Here is a 20,808-nt window from a genome sequence, read left to right on the forward strand (position 1 = left end):
AGCCAATCGTATTTTTCCTGGAGGGCGGACCGAACTTGTTGATAATTCTATCTGGTGTCCGTCCCCAGTGCGCAGGCGCAGCCCGGGTGACGAAGATGGTGCTCATCAAGGAATAGTGAGTCCGATATGTCTTTTTTAAAAACGTATTTTGGTGGGTTCGCGGTCGCGTTTTCGTCCATCCGAGTGCCTAATATCGTTGACTAAACACGGGCGCGTCGTTCGGCGCGGTCGGCCGCGGGGTGTTACCCCCACGCAGTCCGCCAACCGGCCCCCGCTTTGAGCGAGGTGGATCGGGACTCGGATAACGGGACACGCCGGTCTTTGGCGCTGCTAGCTCCAAGCTAACGCTAGCGAGCGGATAATTAGCTTCCTAATGGACACGAGTTCCGTAAATAAAACCACACAAACGCGTGCAGGTCGCCTGTGGGACGTTGACGGGTCGGAAACCGGCGTCGCTGCCCGGGTATCGGCGCGTTATATCCCCGAGGAAGTGTTAAGCTTTTGAGTGACAGATTAAGGCTCCTTTAGCTGCAGCCGCTAGCGTGACAATTCTCTCGCTCTCCCTCCGCGACAACGCGCGTTCACGTGAGGCTCGCGCCCGTTTTAACGCCCGTTAACCGCCCGCGTGGGGTCCAAACGGAACGTGGGCGTCGTGGGAAGAATTCGGCCGCAGTCCAGCTCCGTTACCGGGTCGCACCGCGTCGCGGTTGTGCCCTTCAAGCCGGATAACGGGACCTGTTGTAGCTGAGGGGCGTTAAGCTAGCTCTGGCTGACCCGCTCCCTGTGCTGCTCTCAATCACAGCAGGGAAACGGGCCACTAGCGTGCCTCTAACGGAGCTACCTGTCCGGGAACACATGCACCTGCAGCCAGCTGGAGCTCTGCATGCTGTGTTTCTGCAGCGGGGACACCGTCCAACGCCATGTAGTATTATAGCAATAATAATAATAATAGCAATGTAATTAACAAGGTGCTCCAACAATTAACCCGAGAGAGGCATGACACTATTCAGTAAAGAAGTAAAACCAGATATATTACATGAAATAATACGTATAATAAAGGTGATCTTGGCCCAAATGGTCAGTAAAATAAAAAAGGTTAATTTAAGATTAGATGATGGAGAATAATCTGCTCTCTAATCTAGTTAATAGAGGAAACACGTTCCTGTTATTAACCTGGGTCACGTCATAGCAGGCGTCTTGTTTACTTTATACTGCGGATAATGAACTGAAAACATGGTGTCCTATCATGGAGGAGAGCCGGGTGTAATGTGGAGGCCTGCATGTTGAGTACATTCAAGTAGTGTTGACAACTAGTTGTCTTTGTGCACGATGGAGACGTCATGGAGACGTCATGGAGACGTCATGGAGACGTGATGGAGACGTGATGGAGACGTGATGGAGACGTGATGGAGACGTGATGGAGACGTCATGGAGACGTCATGGAGACGTCATGGAGACGTGATGGAGACGTGATGGAGACGTGATTGAGACGTCATGGAGACGTCATGGAGACGTCATGGAGACGTCATGGAGACGTCATGGAGACGTGATGGAGACGTGATTGAGACGTGATGGAGACGTGATGGAGACGTCATGGAGACGTGATGGAGACGTGATGGAGACGTGATGGAGACGTCATGGAGACGTGATGGAGACGTCATGGAGACGTGATGGAGACGTCATGGAGCGCCGTACAGCGCCGTGGTTCTGTGTTTTATTCGGGATGTTTTAGGATTGTTAGTGTTCTATGTATGGGATGGATCTACAGTGAAAATACCAATTTAAAGGAGTTCATACGTTTGCTTTTGTTTACTGCCAGCTGTTGATTCAACTTTGTGGTCCTTTTAAAACAAAAAATGTATTCAGTGAGTTTTTAGGCACCGAATCAAACGGCATCTCTTATAAATATAAAAAAATAGTTTTAGTGCACCTAGTTTCTGAGAGAGAACAAACAGTTGTAAACTCTTAACACTTTAGTGGCTAGCTTTGTTCCACAGAAGGCTGCCTGCAGACATCTTCTAGACATTATTTCATAAATGTCATGAATCACTCAAAGATATCAGATCCCTCTCACTTCTGCCATCAAAACACTTGCTCTTTAATTTCCTGTCGCTCCGTCAGCTCTAGAATGAATGCAGTGGTTTCTGTTTTAAACTCTAACTTTTGTGAAGGCAGATTCCCTCCCGTGCGTCTGAGCTCGCAGCAGCTGTGCTGCAGGCGTCCGCCCCGTCTTCAGAGGACTTAGTCGGGGTCTTACCTAGCGACGCGTTAGCTGCACCGCGCGACCACTTGACCTGAGACTGCCTGACCTTTGTCGACCAGTTCTGCCCTCTTTATAATCCAACAAGCTATTTCCAGTGCTGACCCTGCTGCAGTCGCTCTGGTTAGTCTCTGTTAACGCAGTTATTTTGGATCCATGATGAATATTGTAATGCGTGACTGTTATGGATGTGATTGGACAGACTCTGGCCACAGAGACGTGCGTGTCTCTCCTGGAGCGACACAATTCAATTTCTCAAAGCAGGTCCACGTTTTTACCGGCTAACGTTTGATCTCTTTAACGAAAACACAAATGCTGTTGATTCTTTTGAATCCTTGAGACTGATGTAAAGGAATCTACAGTAAACCTCACTGGAAGCGAGCGCGCCGCTGGTGGGTTCACTGATTAATTTCTCATCTCGTGCCGAGTTCGGCGGTATTAACAGGTGTGTTCAGTGGGAGTAAAGGCTCTCAGGTCTTCACCCTCTGCTGTAACATGGTCACTGTTCTTTATTTGACTTCACGATCTCATGCAGTGGATGCTTCTTTCTTTTTTTTTGCACATTTTTGCCGAACCAGCGCACTGCCCTGTTTTTCCAGTTGAGCTTCATTGTTCAGTGACGTGACGGCCAAAAGCACAACGTGGTTGTGTCTTTGAATCTGCAATCTGTCATAACGAGGTTATGTGTCTGTTGTTAAGTTGTCTTTGTGTAGCAGGACAATAAGTCATGTTGTGGTTTAAGCCTTTTTCTCAAAGGTGAAAGGAGAGCGGAGAGAAACGGATGTTGAGGATGTTCTGTTGGTGAAACGGACCAATATTTACAGCATTGTTTTCTCTACGTTTACTCCATGAAATGTCTTCAATTACAGATAACATTTTGATTTCCTAACCCTAAAATGACTCTTAATTTAGTCTGACACACGGTCCAAAACCTTCAGTTTACTATTACATAAAAACACAATAAAATACTGAGAATTTAGACGCTGAGATTTTTTATTTATTTAAATTTTGCCAGAAAAAAATAATCTTTCCTCAAAAAATATGCAGATTTATTTTCCTCCAATCGCTGGTCTCTGCTGTAAAGTTGTGTTGTGCGCATGATTGGCCGTATCCACCATCTTTACACGGTTTTATATTCTGTTCTGCACGCCTCTCCTGAGTCTCTTGCTGTAATTGCGTTGTGTAATAGCTTTCAGGTTGTTTACATCATAGACGCAGGAGCGTGTCAGGCTGCATATTTTCGGCCCGAGCTCCATCAATCAGTTAGTGTTCAGGTCAAAGGTCACGAGTGCCAATCTTCTCTCAGGATTTGAAAGTGAATTCCTTCATGCCGTAATATTTAAATATAGGCTTTTTGTAATGAATCCCTGCTCGTGCTGCTGTTTGAGTCTAGTCTGTTTGTACAAGATATTTAATTGATTTCAAGTGGAAAAGATATTTGTTGGTAAAAGCATGACAATATCTCATTTTGACCTGCGATAAAACGCAGAACTTTTCAAGCAGCTGTGATTATCCTGCTTTTATAGTTGATGCAGATTATGTCGTGGTTTTAGGAAACCCTTGTGCATAAATTCATAGTCCATGTAGTCCGGCCGTAAATACAAAGCCTCCCTCCTCGACTATGAGGAATTATTGTGTTTATTACAATCGCCGGGTAGCTGCAAACATATGCTGTTTGCAAATTACATACTTCTGGGGACTAAAGCAGCACTTGAGACATATTTTCCTCTTTTGGAAACACAGAGCGACTTCATATTTTCCCTAAAGATGGTCAGATGGTTCCTCCGCACACGCTTCATGCTTTGGCATCTTTAGGAGGTCACTCGCTGCCATGCACACACTGAAACATTGGGATGTTGTTGTTTATTACATCTTCTCTACTCTGATGTGTTGAACTTTGTTTGTTTCTCTCTCCACTTCCTGCCCCACCTCTCCCTTCTTCTTCCCTCTCTCAGCCGTGTAGTGTTGCCAGTCTCTGTGGAAGAGGTGAGTAACCGTTACCTCCGTCACAAGCTATTTCTTCCACCATAAAAGTATTGCATGTTGCAGCTAAAGCCTAATGTGTTGCATTTCTCTCCTGAACGCTCGTCCGCCCAGCAACCCTCGTCTGGGTCGCAAACCCAGACAGAATAGCCTTTGTTAGAGAGCGCTGGTGTTGGCGTGACAGGCCGGTGTTTGCAGAGGGAGCTGGACTGTGAGCTCAGCCTTTAAACACTACAATCTCTCTGGTCGTCTTTCTCTTCATAGGAATCACTTTTCAGATTTTCTGCTTTTATCGACCCTCAAAAACAGACACAGCCCAGGCCGCAGTTTGCGGTCCGGTGGCGTCGAGCATTGGCTTTATTTCACGGCCTTCTCCACAAAAGGGACAATCGTTGTGGCCGGCAGTAAAAGCATTTTGTTTTTATGGGTTTTCTGTAGAATGAGCACAAGCATGTAACAATAATAGTGTCAGCAGTAACGTCCGAACCAAAGTCTGTTGTTCATACTCCATCTCAAAATGTCGGCCTCTGGGGCCTAATGAGGGCACGAAGATTCATGGAAGTTACTTCCTGTTGTCTGAAGGAAACATGGATGTTACTTCCTGTTGTCTGAAGGAAACGTGGATGTTACTTCATGTAGACTGAAGGGAAACATGGATGTTACTTCATGTAGATTTAAAGGAAACATGGATGTTACTTCATGTAGATTTAAAGGAAACATGGATGTTACTTCATGTAGATTTAAAGGAAACATGGATGTTACTTCATGTAGATTTAAAGGAAACATGGATGTTGCTTCCTGTTGTCTGAAGGAAACGTGGATGTTGCTTCATGTAGATTTAAAGGAAACATGGATGTTACTTCCTGTTGTCTGAAGGAAACGTGGATGTTACTTCATGTAGATTTAAAGGAAACATGGATGTTACTTCCTGTTGTCTGAAGGAAACGTGGATGTTACTTCATGTAGACTGAAGGGAAACATGGATGTTACTTCATGTAGATTTAAAGGAAACATGGATGTTGCTTCCTGTAGATTTAAAGGAAACATGGAAGTTGCTTCCTGTAAATTTAAAGGAAACATGGAAGTTGCTTCCTGTAGATTTAAAGGAAACATGGAAGTTGCTTCCTGTTGTCTGAAGGAAACATGATAGTTACTTCCTGTTGTCTGAAGGAAACGTGGATGTTACTTCCTGTTGTCTGAAGGAAACGTGGATGTTACTTCCTGTTGTCTGAAGGATATATGGATGTTACTTCCTGTTATCTGAAGGAAACATGGATGTTACTTCCTGTTGTCTGAAGGGAAACGTGGATGTTACTTCCTGTTGTCTGAAGGGAAACGTGGATGTTGCTTCCTGTTGTCTGAAGGGAAACGTGGATGTTACTTCATGTAGACTGAAGGGAAACATGGATGTTGCTTCCTGTTGTCTGAAGGGAAACATGGATGTTGCTTCATGTAGACTGAAGGGAAACATGGATGTTGCTTCCTGTTGTCTGAAGGGAAACATGGATGTTGCTTCCTGTTGTCTGAAGGGAAACATGGATGTTGCTTCATGTAGACTGAAGGGAAACATGGATGTTGCTTCCTGTAGATTTAAAGGAAACATGGATGTTGCTTCCTGTAGATTTAAAGGAAACATGGATGTTGCTTCGTGTAGATTTAAAGGAAACATGGATGTTGCTTCCTGTAGATTTAAAGGAAACATGGATGTTGCTTCCTGTAGATTTAAAGGAAACATGGATGTTGCTTCATGTAGATTTAAAGGAAACATGGATGTTGCTTCCTGTTGTCTGAAGGAAACGTGGATGTTACTTCATGTACACTGAAGGAAACGTGGATGTTACTTCATGTAGATTTAAAGGAAACATGGATGTTACTTCCTGTTGTCTGAAGGAAACGTGGATGTTACTTCATGTAGATTTAAAGGAAACATGGATGTTACTTCCTGTTGTCTGAAGGAAACGTGGATGTTACTTCATGTAGACTGAAGGGAAACATGGATGTTACTTCATGTAGATTTAAAGGAAACATGGATGTTGCTTCCTGTAGATTTAAAGGAAACATGGAAGTTGCTTCCTGTAGATTTAAAGGAAACATGGAAGTTGCTTCCTGTTGTCTGAAGGAAACATGATAGTTTCTTCCTGTTGTCTGAAGGAAACGTGGATGTTACTTCCTGTTGTCTGAAGGAAACGTGGATGTTACTTCCTGTTGTCTGAAGGAAACGTGGATGTTACTTCCTGTTGTCTGAAGGATATATGGATGTTACTTACTGTTGTCTGAAGGATATATGGATGTTACTTCCTGTTATCTGAAGGAAACATGGATGTTACTTCCTGTTGTCTGAAGGGAAACGTGGATGTTACTTCCTGTTGTCTGAAGGGAAACGTGGATGTTGCTTCCTGTTGTCTGAAGGGAAACGTGGATGTTACTTCATGTAGACTGAAGGGAAACATGGATGTTGCTTCCTGTTGTCTGAAGGGAAACATGGATGTTACTTCATGTAGACTGAAGGGAAACATGGATGTTGCTTCCTGTTGTCTGAAGGGAAACATGGATGTTGCTTCATGTAGACTGAAGGGAAACATGGATGTTGCTTCCTGTTGTCTGAAGGGAAACATGGATGTTGCTTCCTGTTGTCTGAAGGGAAACATGGATGTTGCTTCCTGTTGTCTGAAGGGAAACATGGATGTTGCTTCATGTAGACTGAAGGGAAACATGGATGTTGCTTCCTGTAGATTTAAAGGAAACATGGATGTTGCTTCCTGTAGATTTAAAGGAAACATGGATGTTGCTTCCTGTAGATTTAAAGGAAACATGGATGTTGCTTCCTGTAGATTTAAAGGAAACATGGATGTTGCTTCCTGTAGATTTAAAGGAAACATGGATGTTGCTTCATGTAGATTTAAAGGAAACATGGATGTTGCTTCCTGTAGATTTAAAGGAAACATGGATGTTGCTTCCTGTAGATTTAAAGGAAACATGGATGTTGCTTCATGTAGATTTAAAGGAAACATGGATGTTGCTTCCTGTAGATTTAAAGGAAACATGGATGTTGCTTCCTGTAGATTTAAAGGAAACATGGATGTTGCTTCATGTAGATTTAAAGGAAACATGGATGTTGCTTCATGTAGACTGAAGGGAAACATGGATGTTGCTTCCTGTAGATTTAAAGGAAACATGGATGTTGCTTCCTGTAGATTTAAAGGAAACATGGATGTTGCTTCCTGTAAACTAGATGGATAAATGTCCCATTGGACTAAAAAAAGTCCCCAAAACTAGCGGCCATTGTTCCCGAAGGCCCATTTCTCTGTAAATGTACCCTCTCTGTGCAGCAAAGAATGGCATGTGGCTGATGATGATGATGATGATGAGGATGATGATGATGATGATGCTGAATGCATATAACGCAATAACATTTATTTCAGCGTCCGTCGGAATATTCATGAGAACTCTGGTTGTGAAACAGCCTTTTGATTTTAGTGAAATATCCTGAATCAAGGGATGATTTTAGCTGCCTCAGATATACTTGTGTGTGCTCCGTGAAATGTATTTAAAGACACAAGTCTTTTTCAGGAGACTTGAATACAGTCTGGGGCTTTCCTGTGGCCGTTAGTGGTAGTGCATCCTTAACTTCAGGGACCGGCCCAGCCTCTGTCTGTTCTAGCAAACAATCACAGGATTCCTTCCTGCAGTTTACCGCTGTTTTAATCTGTCATCTTCTTCTCCTCTTCCCATTCCTCCCAGTATCAAGTAGGCCAGCTGTTCTCTGTGGCTGAAGCCAGCAAGAACGAGACGGGAGGAGGTGAGGGCATTGAGGTGCTGAAGAATGAACCTTACGAGAAGGACGGCGAGAAGGGGCAATACACACACAAAATCTACCATCTAAAGAGGCAAGTCTCTGCAGTCGTAGTCTCTTTGAGCGAGCGTCTCCGTCAGGAGCTTGTTAAACGGTGACACAGATAGAGATGGAGAGGTTTAGTTTACCACAGGACTGAGGTATCGTCTTCGTGACGCACGTCAGCTCGACTCAGAAATGTTAATTATTTAGAAACGCTATCACCTTTTGGCCGACGCCCCTCCTCAACCCCGATCAGTAACCGAAGTAGGGTCCGACACATGAAACCTGGAGCCGGGGCGACGGAAACGCAATCCGGATTTCTCGCCTCCATCTGGACGGCGTGTTCGTGTGGACGGCGGGAAGCCGGCGGCCGCCCGTCGGCTCGTTGGCGCTCTGCAGGGCCAGGAAGCAAGCGGCATTTTACTGAACCGCCGTCGCCTCGTGGCGTGTTTGGGTGCTCCACGTGCTCCACGTTCACACAGGAGAACGGGCACTTTTTGCAGAAGAAGATTTTCCTCTCTCGGCCCTGGGATAACGCGAGGCTTCCTCGTGCTCGTGCAGCCGCTGGCCCTCCACACGTTTATATTTTTAAAGCTTCAAGTTTGGGATTACGGCCGTCGCCATGTTGTTGTTTTCTCTCGCAGCCAGTGAACAGGAAGCTGAGGAGGAGGGACCTACGTCTGTGGTAGAGACCTGTCAATCAAAGTAGTCTATGTAGACGCACAAGAACTGAAACTGTCTTTTTACTGCTTTTTTTATTTATTGCGTAACTGGTTCTTTGATACCGCAGGAAAATAAGCTCATCGTAGAATCACAGAATTGATCACAGAACTGTTTTTAATTCAGCTCTGAAGACATTTCTTTAAATATTTGACCTTTTGATTATCCATTGACTGATTGTCTGACTTCCTGTCCTCTGCAGTAAAGTCCCGGGTTATGTGAAGATGATTGCACCGGAGGGAGCGTTAGTTTTCCACGAAAAGGCTTGGAACGCCTACCCATACTGTCGCACCAGTAAGTTCACTGCAGACCGCTAGATGAGGAGGATGATGATGATTTATGAACGTAATACATGCATATGTAGCTTAACATTGATGCTGATGCTCATGTTGTCTTTTCCTTTCTTCCCCCTCCTCCCTCTGCAGTTGTGACGGTGAGTAGTTTTTAAGTCTTAACCTAACCTAACCCTGTAAAGATGGTAATAACAGTGTAATGCCGTGATATTTAGCTGGCTGAGTCCACAGCACACGTGCACAGATACTACAGTATGTGCAGCAGACTTTCACCATCTGTGTCGTGACGAGTGCTTTCTCGGCCACGAGTATCGCTGCTCATCACCTGCAAGTTGAAAATAGACCTGAGCTGAGCAGCGCCACTAGTTTCAGCATAAACGTCTGATTGGTTAATGGGATTGAGCCGCAGGGTTTAAGTACATCTCTCAGAATCCTCCATTCATGGCTGAGCTGCAGCCAGCGGTCAGTGTCACAGTGCTTTTATTGTCTTCATATGGTGTGCTTTCTCCGGCTGTTTCAGAACGAGTACATGAAGGACGACTTCATGATAAAGATCGAGACGTGGCACAAACCCGACATGGGAACGATAGAGAACGTAAGTGTGGTTTTGTGATTCCAAGTGAGGAGAATTTAAAGAAATAAACTGTTGAATTTGAAGCGGCGGAAGCGGAGATGTCCCGACTCTTGGACCCCAAAAACACCGGGTCCTACGTTTCCCATAATGCAACACAGGAGCGATCTTTCATTAGATAATCCCCGCCTGTTGAACTGTGCACTCTCAGTTTATAATGCGGCTTGAAGCAGAGATAAATAAACCTCCCCGACTTCATAAAGTGTGAAATCAGGCGAGGAAAAAGTTCCAAAATGAATCATTTGAATCTCATTTGTTTTTTGCTCGTCACAGATTTGAATACGGATTTGAGACGCGCTCGTTTGTGTTTTATTCAGTCAATCATTACAATGCAATGAGGAAAGCCACGATTTAATATACAAAAACAGAATGAAAAGGTATAGGTGGAAGCATAATGCTTATATGTTCCTATCCTAAATTATTATCAATTAAATCAGATAATTTATTTGATATAAAGAATAAAAGACACATTAATGTTAGCGTTGTTCCATAATTTAACTCCTACAATATAAATACATCTTCTCAGGGTTCTTACACTCACGGAAAACCTGGAAAAGTCATGGACTTTTAAAACGGTTATTTCCAGGCCTCGAAATAACCTTGAAAAGAATAGTCATGTAAATGTGTTATATTCATGTGTTCATGTAAATGTGTTATTTTCATGTAAATGTGTTATATTCATGTGTTTATGTAAATGTGTTATATTCATGTGTTCATGTAAATGTGTTATTTTCATGTAAATGTGTTATATTCATGTGTTCATGTAAATGTGTTATATTCATGTGTTCATGTCGTTCATTTACGCTGAGTTTGAAGTAATGAATATGCTTTTAAAAGAAAGACTCAAAATATAAGCAGGCATACATACAGGCATCTATATAAATGTTTATTCTTTTAATCAAACTATTGTCTCATTCATTTGTGTCATTTAAGGTTTACTGTATGCTTTGTGTTCTCATTGTTAGTTTAAATACTACATTTACTCACTTTTTACTGTTTACACCCAGACTTCACTAAATGTTTGTCATGACATTTGGTTTAAAGTCATGGAAAAGTCATGAAATCATTGGTCAGAATGTGTATGAACCCTGTCTTCTTTTAATCCTTTTTTGTAGCTTTTTGTGCAGTAAGCTTACACACATCTCTCACCTGTCGTTCTCCGCTTCAGGTCCACGACCTGGACGAGCAGACGTGGAGGACCGTGGAGGTTTCTCCCATCGACATCGCCAGCAGAGAGGAAGTCACCCACGGCGTGAGTTTGTGTTTTAATGCCGTGAAGATGTGAGCTCACAAAGCGAGCAGCAGGAATGTCTCCACCCTGAGGAGCCGGCCGGTCATACAGGAGCCGCTTTACTCCTCATCAACCAGCATCACCTAGAACACCTGACACACCTAGAACACCTGACACACCTAAAACACCTGAAACGCTGCTTGTTCAATAACTTCTGAGATGAAGATTATGAAAGAAAGAAAATCTCTTTGTGGTTTTTACATCAACAGTCCACCTCCTGATGCAGATTTAAAAATGCATTTCAGTTATGTTTGACTCAGTGTGCAGCTTCGGTCAATTTCTGATTCTAAAAATGTCTCCCAGGTGTGAAGGTGAGCATCTATAGTCGCCTTCTTTTTTTTACATTGGTCACACTGACGCTGTTCTTGTTCAGATTCTCCCAAAACGCCTTTTAGGAGGCGTAAGAACTCTTTTAGGAGGCGTAAGAGGCGTAAGAACTCTTTTAGGAGGCGTAAGAACTCTTTTAGGAGACGTAAGAACTCTTTTAGGAGGCGTAAGAACTCTTTTAGGAGGCGTAAGAACTCTTTTAGGAGGCGTAAGAACTCTTTTAGGAGACGTAAGAGGCGTAAGAACTCTTTTAGGAGACGTAAGAACTCTTTTAGGAGACGTAAGAGGCGTAAGAACTCTTAGGAGGCGTAAGAACTCTTTTAGGAGGCGTAAGAACTCTTTTAGGAGGCGTAAGAGGCGTAAGAACTCTTTTAGGAGACGTAAGAACTCTTTTAGGAGACGTAAGAGGCGTAAGAACTCTTTTAGGAGACGTAAGAACTCTTTTAGGAGACGTAAGAGGCGTAAGAACTCTTTTAGGAGACGTAAGAACTCTTTTAGGAGACGTAAGAGGCGTAAGAACTCTTTTAGGAGACGTAAGAACTCTTTTAGGAGACGTAAGAGGCGTAAGAACTCTTTTAGGAGGCGTAAGAGGCGTAAGAACTCTTTTAGGAGACGTAAGAGGCGTAAGAACTCTTTTAGGAGACGTAAGAGACGTAAGAACTCTTTTAGGAGGCGTAAGAACTCTTTTAGGAGACGTAAGAGACGTAAGAACTCTTTTAGGAGGCGTAAGAACTCTTTTAGGAGACGTAAGAGGCGTAAGAACTCTTTTAGGAGACGTAAGAGACGTAAGAACTCTTTTAGGAGACGTAAGAACTCTTTTAGGAGACGTAAGAGACGTAAGAACTCTTTTAGGAGGCGTAAGAACTCTTTTAGGAGACGTAGGAGGCGTAAGAACTCTTTTAGGAGGCGTAAGAACTCTTTTAGGAGACATAAGAGGCGTAAGAACTCTTTTAGGAGGCGTAAGAACTCTTTTAGGAGACGTAAGAGGCGTAATAACTCTTTTAGGAGGCGTAAGAACTCTTTTAGAAGACGTAAGAGGCGTAAGAACTCTTTTAGGAGACGTAAGAGGCGTAAGAACTCTTTTAGGAGGCGTAAGAACTCTTTTAGGAGACGTAAGAGACGTAAGAACTCTTTTAGGAGACGTAAGAACTCTTTTAGGAGACGTAAGAGGCGTAAGAACTCTTTTAGGAGACGTAAGAGGCGTAAGAGGCGTAAGAACTCTTTTAGGAGACGTAAGAGGCGTAAGAACTCTTTTAGGAGGCGTAAGAACTCTTTTAGAAGACGTAAGAGGCGTAAGAACTCTTTTAGGAGACGTAAGAGGCGTAAGAACTCTTTTAGGAGGCGTAAGAACTCTTTTAGGAGGCGTAAGAGACGTAAGAACTCTTTTAGGAGACGTAAGAGACGTAAGAACTCTTTTAGGAGGCGTAAGAACTCTTTTAGGAGACGTAAGAACTCTTTTAGGAGACGTAAGAGGCGTAAGAACTCTTTTAGGAGACGTAAGAGACGTAAGAACTCTTTTAGGAGGCGTAAGAACTCTTCTAGGAGACGTAAGAACTCTTTTAGGAGGCGTAAGAACTCTTTTAGGAGACGTAAGAGGCGTAAGAACTATTTTAGGAGACGTAAGAACTCTTTTAGGAGGCGTAAGAACTCTTTTAGGAGACGTAAGAACTCTTTTAGGAGGCGTAAGAACTCTTTTAGGAGACGTAAGAGGCGTAAGAACTCTTTTAGGAGACGTAAGAACTCTTTTAGGAGGCGTAAGAACTCTTTTAGGAGACGTAAGAGGCGTAAGAACTCTTTTAGGAGACGTAAGAACTCTTTTAGGAGGCGTAAGAACTCTTTTAGGAGACGTAAGAACTCTTTTAGGAGGCGTAAGAACTCTTTTAGGAGACTTAAGAACTCTTTTAGGAAACTTAAGAACTCTTTTAGGAGACGTAAGAGGCGTAAGAACTCTTTTAGGAGACGTAAGAACTCTTTTAGGAGGCGTAAGAACTCTTTTAGGAAACTTAAGAACTCTTTTAGGAGGCGTAAGAACTCTTTTAGGAGACGTAAGAGGCGTAAGAACTCTTTTAGGAGACGTAAGAACTCTTGTGGGAGGCGTAAGAACTCTTTTAGGAGACGTAAGAACTCTTTTAGGAGGCGTAAGAACTCTTTTAGGAGACGTAAGAACTCTTTTAGGAGACGTAAGAACTCTTTTAGGAGACGTAAGAACTCTTTTAGGAGGCGTAAGAACTCTTTTAGGAGACTTAAGAACTCTTTTAGGAAACTTAAGAACTCTTTTAGGAGGCGTAAGAACTCTTTTAGGAGACGTAAGAGGCGTAAGAACTCTTTTAGGAGGCGTAAGAACTCTTAGGAGGCGTAAGAACTCTTTTAGGAGACGTAAGAGGCGTAAGAACTCTTTTAGGAGACGTAAGAACTCTTGTGGGAGACGTAAGAACTCTTTTAGGAGGCGTAAGAACTCTTTTAGGAGACGTAAGAACTCTTTTAGGAGACGTAAGAACTCTTTTAGGAGACGTAAGAACTCTTTTAGGAGACGTAAGAACTCTTTTAGGAGGCGTAAGAACTCTTTTAGGAGACGTAAGAACTCTTTTAGGAGGCGTAAGAACTCTTTTAGGAGACGTAAGAACTCTTGTGGGAGGCGTAAGAACTCTTTTAGGAGACGTAAGAACTCTTTTAGGAGGCGTAAGAACTCTTTTAGGAGGCGTAAGAACTCTTTTAGGAGACGTAAGAGGCGTAAGAACTCTTTTAGGAGGCGTAAGAACTCTTTTAGGAGACGTAAGAGGCGTAAGAACTCTTTTAGGAGGCGTAAGAACTCTTTTAGGGGACGTAAGAGGCGTAAGAACTCTTTTAGGAGGCGTAAGAACTCTTTTAGGAGGCGTAAGAACTCTTTTAGGAGACGTAAGAACTCTTTTAGGAGGCGTAAGAACTCTTAGGAGACGTAAGAGGCGTAAGAACTCTTTTAGGAGGCGTAAGAACTCTTTTAGGAGGCGTAAGAACTCTTTTAGGAGACGTAAGAGGCGTAAGAACTCTTTTAGGAGGCGTAAGAACTCTTTTAGGGGACGTAAGAGGCGTAAGAACTCTTTTAGGAGGCGTAAGAACTCTTAGGAGACGTAAGAGGCGTAAGAACTCTTTTAGGAGGCGTAAGAACTCTTTTAGGAGGCGTAAGAACTCTTTTAGGAGACGTAAGAGGCGTAAGAACTCTTTTAGGAGGCGTAAGAACTCTTTTAGGAGACGTAAGAGGCGTAAGAACTCTTTTAGGAGGCGTAAGAACTCTTTTAGGAGGCGTAAGAACTCTTTTAGGAGACGTAAGAACTCTTTTAGGAGACGTAAGATGCGTAAGAACTCTTTTAGGAGGCGTAAGAACTCTTAGGAGACGTAAGAACTCTTTTAGGAGGCGTAAGAACTCTTTTAGGAGACTTAATTTATCTTTTTATACCCCATTATTATCTCTTATTTGTCTATGCAGCTTAGAGAGACGCTTTTTCACAGTGATGTGGAAACGGTACGTGAGCAGGCGGCAACCTCCGGTTCTGAAGAGTGAAACCAACGTGGTTGTATAGAAGTATATGCTTCATGTGTTAAAGCTGCATTCTCTCTCCTGACCACCAGGGGGTGACTCCTCTGGTTGTATATAAATGACTCTACTTCTCTCTTCATGTCTTCCCTCAGTAAACATGAGTTTATGTCTCAATCTCTAGTTTCAAGTCTTCTTCTATACAGCATGATAATTCCTCCGGTTCCTAGAATGGAGACGTATTGCTCGACATTAAGAATAGTGAGACTGTTGAGATGAGTGAGACTCTCACCTGTCGGTCAGTAATACCTGAACCATCGTGTGGTTTAACATCTTAAAGGAGGCTTTGAGCCCTTTTCATCCAGGTGGGCGTTTCTTACACGAGCTGCTGTCCAGTAATGACTTAAGTGGCTCAGAGTTGAGGTCGAGGCTTAATCTGAATGTCCATCTGCTCCCCGGTATTGAACGCTCGGTCCCAACAGTCCTGATGGATTAAAACGGCACAGTGAGCCTTGAGCCTGGGGGTTGTGGGGGCAGGAAGTATACCATCTTGTGGTAGCTGACTCTTCATTGCCCCTGGATGGGTTAAGGGGTTAGCCTCTAGACTTCTATACAACCAGAGGGGTCGCCCCCTGGTGGTCAGGAGAGAGAATGCAGCTTTAGACTCCCTCTCCTCACCCGGTGGTCTGGATGCTCAGCTGAAAGCAGCGGTCCCTTTCTTGCGGTCCTAAAGTCCAGTTTGTTGTGGTTTCAGGACTACAAGCCAGAAGAAGACCCGGCTCTCTTCCACTCCGCCAAGACGGGCAGAGGACCCCTCGGCCCGGACTGGAAGGTACCGGCGTAGCGCCGTGAACGCAGAGCTGGACGCCGCGTCCTCTGTCTCGTCATGTCCTCTGTCTCGTCCCGTCCTCTGTCTCGTCATGTCCTCTGTCTCGTCATGTCCTCTGTCTCGTCCCGTCCTCTGTCTCGTCATGTCCTCTGTCTCGTCCCGTCCTCTGTCTCTTCATGTCCTCTGTCTCGTCCCGTCCTCTGTCTCTTCATGTCCTCTGTCTCGTCCCGTCCTCTGTCTCTTCATGTCCTCTGTCTCGTCATGTCCTCTGTCTCGTCCCGTCCTCTGTCTCTTCATGTCCTCTGTCTCTTCATGTCCTCTGTCTCGTCATGTCCTCTGTCTCGTCATGTCCTCTGTCTCTTCATGTCCTCTGTCTCGTCCCGTCCTCTGTCTCGTCATGTCCTCTGTCTCTTCATGTCCTCTGTCTCGTCATGTCCTCTGTCTCGTCCCGTCCTCTGTCTCGTCCCGTCCTCTGTCTCGTCATATCCTCTGTCTCTTCATGTACTCTGTCTCTTCATGTCCTCTGTCTCGTCCCGTCCTCTGTCTCGTCATGTCCTCTGTCTCGTCCCGTCCTCTGTCTCGTCATGTCCTCTGTCTCATCCCGTCCTCTGTCTCGTCATGTCCTCTGTCTCATCCCGTCCTCTGTCTCGTCATGTCCTCTGTCTCTTCATGTCCTCTGTCTCTTCATGTCCTCTGTCTCGTCCCGTCCTCTGTCTCTTCATGTCCTCTGTCTCGTCATGTCCTCTGTCTCTTCATGTCCTCTGTCTCGTCATGTCCTCTGTCTCTTCATGTCCTCTGTCTCTTCATGTCCTCTGTCTCTTCATGTCCTCTGTCTCGTCCCGTCCTCTGTCTCTTCATGTCCTCTGTCTCGTCATGTCCTCTGTCTCTTCATGTCCTCTGTCTCGTCATGTCCTCTGTCTCGTCCCGTCCTCTGTCTCGTCCCGTCCTCTGTCTCTTCATGTCCTCTGTCTCGTCATGTCCTCTGTCTCTTCATGTCCTCTGTCTCGTCCCGTCCTCTGTCTCTTCATGTCCTCTGTCTCGTCCCGTCCTCTGTCTCGTCCCGTCCTCTGTCTCGTCATGTCCTCTGTCTCGTCCCGTCCTCTGTCTCGTCATGTCCTCTGTCTCTTCATGTCCTCTGTCTCTTCATGTCCTCTGTCTCGTCCCGTCCTCTGTCTCTTCATGTCCTCTGTCTCGTCATGTCCTCTGTCTCTTCATGTCCTCTGTCTCGTCATGTCCTCTGTCTCGTCCCGTCCTCTGTCTCGTCCCGTCCTCTGTCTCTTCATGTCCTCTGTCTCGTCATGTCCTCTGTCTCGTCATGTCCTCTGTCTCTTCATGTCCTCTGTCTCGTCCCGTCCTCTGTCTCTTCATGTCCTCTGTCTCGTCCCGTCCTCTGTCTCTTCATGTCCTCTGTCTCGTCCCGTCCTCTGTCTCGTCCCGTCCTCTGTCTCGTCATGTCCTCTGTCTCGTCCCGTCCTCTGTCTCGTCATGTCCTCTGTCTCTTCATGTCCTCTGTCTCGTCCCGTCCTCTGTCTCATCATGTCCTCTGTCTCGTCCCGTCCTCTGTCTCGTCATGTCTTTAACACTCCTCCCGTCCTCCACAGAACGAGCTGAAGACGGACTGTCCCTACATGTGTGCGTACAAACTGGTCACGGTGAAGTTCAGGTGGTGGGGTCTGCAGACCAAAGTGGAGAACTTCATCCACACGGTAAAGATAGATATAAACTATATATATATATATATAATATACTAGATATTAAAGCCTCAGGAGTGTTTAATTAATATCAGTTCATAACGTCTCTTCTTCTGCGGCCTCTGCACTTCTTAGTTTGAACACTAGATGCCGCCACCTTCATGAACAACTATTTGATCTACATTGATTACTAGTTGATGAAAAAGTGAGTGCCAGAAATGAGTTATTTTTCAGGTGGAGGGTCCGTTTGTTTGCTTATTTTTTTTGCAGGGAATCTGTTTTCCGGGATTGTTTTGAAAGTAAAGATCAGTTTCACGCTTCCAGGTCTAGAAACACAGATGTTCTTCTTGCACTCTTAACTAGTCTGTCGTCTCATTTATACAAAAACACACAGGAGGAAAAATACTCTGATTCATAAAACCGTACACCGGCCTGTGTGTAGTTTCCTTTTTATGAATATCACATCTCTACACGCCCACATTCATTGATCGGTGGTTCTTATACGGGGGAAGAAGAGGGAGGACAACCGAGAATTTCATATTTGACACAGAAGTCTGACGTGCACGTGGAGGAGGGTTTCATTCCGTGGTTGTAAATGACTATTTCTGAATTGCTTTGCTTTTCGGTGAGTCCATGAAGTGTTGTTCCGGTTTTCGGACAGCAGAGGGCGACGTGGCTTTTCCCAAGTTTTCTTCAACTTGAAGGAAGGAGGGGTCGACTTTGACTGAAGCGCAGATCATTATTTAGATGTGGGAAAACGACGAGTCTCGTTTTTTGTCTAACTTCTTATTCCTTCCGCAGCAAGAGAGGCGTATCTTCACCAACTTCCACCGCCAGCTGTTCTGCTGGATCGACCGATGGGTGGGCTTGACCATGGAGGACATCAGGCGGATGGAGGCGGAGACCCAAAAAGAGCTCGAGGAGGTAAATATCCCACGATCGATCCTCTGGGATCCACCCTGAGGAGGTGGTGAACGCACCTCAGCGTTCTCCGTCGTGAACGACCTCGTCTGCTCCGTTTAACTCTTTTTACTCCGACTGCTCCGATCAGATGCGTCAGAAGGGAGACGTGCGAGGAACCTCTGCAACAGACGTGTAGAGGCGTCGCTGTAGCTCAGAAACACTAGAGGCAGGCTGAGTAAGTCTCCCCGGCGGCTGCATGTGCACGGCTCCACCTTCTCCTTCACTGCCGGCTTCACTTACACTCACTGTCTGTCCTCTTCGTTTGTTCTCGTCCTGACGCCTGGTGTCTGTCTTCATGTCTCTAAACGTCAGCGACTCGCTGCTCCTCGTCCTCCTGCAGCTCGTCTTCACGCTCCTTCATTTTGTTTTCCTGCTCGACGTTTGTGACGTGTGACTAAAGTTGGGCTGCACCGAAAAGTTGTTTCTTTGTGTTTTTAAAGATAAGAATCAGGCTGCACTAATATTATTAGTATTATACTTATTAATAGAATTAGATTCCACTCGTGGCTGCGAAAGATTGTTTCAGACATTGTTTCATTAACATTAATAATAACTCAACTGCAGTGTGTTGTAAAGTCCAAAAGTCAAAGTTTAATAAATAAATACAAGTAAAATGTATTTATATGGCGCTTTTCACAAATAAAATGATATATTCCTTTATTAGTTCCGCAGTGGGGAGATTGCAGGATTACAGCAGCAGACGGGTAAAGTGCACAAAGACACGTAGTAAAATACACAAGTAATATAAATAAACAGTAAATATCAATATTATATATACAGACAGAATAACATGTATTTATATTAACGGGAGCTTTGTAACGTAAAGACAAGCAGAACACATGTTGTCACTAGTTTAAGAGTTAAAGACACAAAATACTCAATATATACAGCAAAACAATGGAGCGTATTAATTTAGGGAATAAAACGATAAAGAAAGTGCAAAAATGCAAAGTATGTGCAGTGTATATGAAGTTTTTTAAAGAAAGTCGGGTCAGGACTTCAGAAAATATGACGACTAAAAACATTGGTTCAAACAGATTTTAATGTATAAAAAGCAAAAAAACAACTCCATTCGGTGCAGCCCGAACACGACGCCTCTGTTTGACTCTGACTTTTCTGTCCTCTCCAGCTGCATAACACTCTGACTCTTTAACTCTGACTCTTCTGTCCTCTCCAGCTGCATAACACTCTGACTCTTTAACTCTGACTCTTCTGTCCTCTCCAGCTGCATAACACTCTGACTCTTTAACTCTGACTCTTCTGTCCTCTCCAGCTGCATAACACTCTGACTCTTTAACTCTGACTCTTCTGTCCTCTCCAGCTGCATAACACTCTGACTCTTTAACTCTGACTCTCCTCTCCAGCTGCATAACACTCTGACTCTTTAACTCTGACTCTCCTCTCCAGCTGCATAACACTCTGACTCTTTAACTCTGACTCTCCTCTCCAGCTGCATAACACTCTGACTCTTTAACTCTGACTCTCCTCTCCAGCTGCATAACACTCTGACTCTTTAACTCTGACTCTCCTCTCCAGCTGCATAACACTCTGACTCTTTAACTCTGACTCTCCTCTCCAGCTGCATAACACTCTGACTCTTTAACTCTGACTCTCCTCTCCAGCTGCATAACACTCTGACTCTTTAACACTGACTCTCTTCTCCAGCTGCATAACACTCTGACTCTTCTCTCCTCTCCAGCTGCATAACACTCTGACTCTTTAACTATGGCTCTTTAACTCTGACTCTTTAACTCTGACTCTTCTCTCCTCTCCAGCTGCATAACACTCTGACTCTTCAACTCTGACTCTTTAACTCTGACTCTTGTCTCCTCTCCAGCTGCATAACACTCTGACTCTTTAACTCTGACTCTTAACTCTGACTCTTTAACTCTGACTCTTGTCTCCTCTCCAGCTGCATAACACTCTGACTCTTTAACTCTGACTCTTCTCTCCTCTCCAGCTGCATAACACTCTGACTCTTTAACTATGGCTCTTTAACTCTGACTCTTTAACTCTGACTCTTGTCTCCTCTCCAGCTGCATAACACTCTGACTCTTTAACTCTGACTCTTCTCTCCTCTCCAGCTGCATAACACTCTGACTCTTTAACTATGGCTCTTTAACTCTGACTCTTTAACTCTGACTCTTGTCTCCTCTCCAGCTGCGTAATACTCTGGCTCTTTAACTCTGACTCTTTAACTCTGACTCTTGTCTCCTCTCCAGCTGCGTAATACTCTGGCTCTTTAACTCTGACTCTTAACTCTGACTCTTTAACTCTGACTCTTGTCTCCTCTCCAGCTGCGTAATACTCTGACTCTTTAACTCTGACTCTTGTCTCCTCTCCAGCTGCGTAATACTCTGACTCTTTAACTCTGACTCTTGTCTCCTCTCCAGCTGCATAACACTCTGACTCTTTAACTATGGCTCTTTAACTCTGACTCTTTAACTCTGACTCTTGTCTCCTCTCCAGCTGCG

The 20,808-nt window shown here is 44.4% G+C and overlaps 1 protein-coding gene across 1 annotated transcript in view; it reads left to right on the plus strand.

Moving 5' to 3' along the window:
• Positions 1–95: 95 nt before the first annotated feature.
• pitpnb (phosphatidylinositol transfer protein, beta) overlaps positions 96–20,808 on the plus strand; it is a gene marked incomplete at its 5' end in the record, with an annotated part of 21,393 nt that continues 680 nt past the window's right edge. Inside the window, 10 exons of the mRNA XM_079234785.1 lie at positions 96–115; positions 4,216–4,246; positions 7,985–8,130; positions 9,001–9,092; positions 9,224–9,231; positions 9,612–9,686; positions 10,891–10,974; positions 15,606–15,683; positions 17,282–17,386; positions 18,173–18,295. Of these exons, the coding sequence (XP_079090911.1) occupies positions 96–115; positions 4,216–4,246; positions 7,985–8,130; positions 9,001–9,092; positions 9,224–9,231; positions 9,612–9,686; positions 10,891–10,974; positions 15,606–15,683; positions 17,282–17,386; positions 18,173–18,295 (762 nt within the window). The remainder of the gene's footprint in view (positions 116–4,215; positions 4,247–7,984; positions 8,131–9,000; positions 9,093–9,223; positions 9,232–9,611; positions 9,687–10,890; positions 10,975–15,605; positions 15,684–17,281; positions 17,387–18,172; positions 18,296–20,808) is intronic.

The sequence above is a fragment of the Taurulus bubalis genome (assembly GCF_910589615.1).
Source record: "Taurulus bubalis genome assembly, chromosome: 19".
NCBI lineage: Eukaryota > Metazoa > Chordata > Actinopteri > Perciformes > Cottidae > Taurulus > Taurulus bubalis.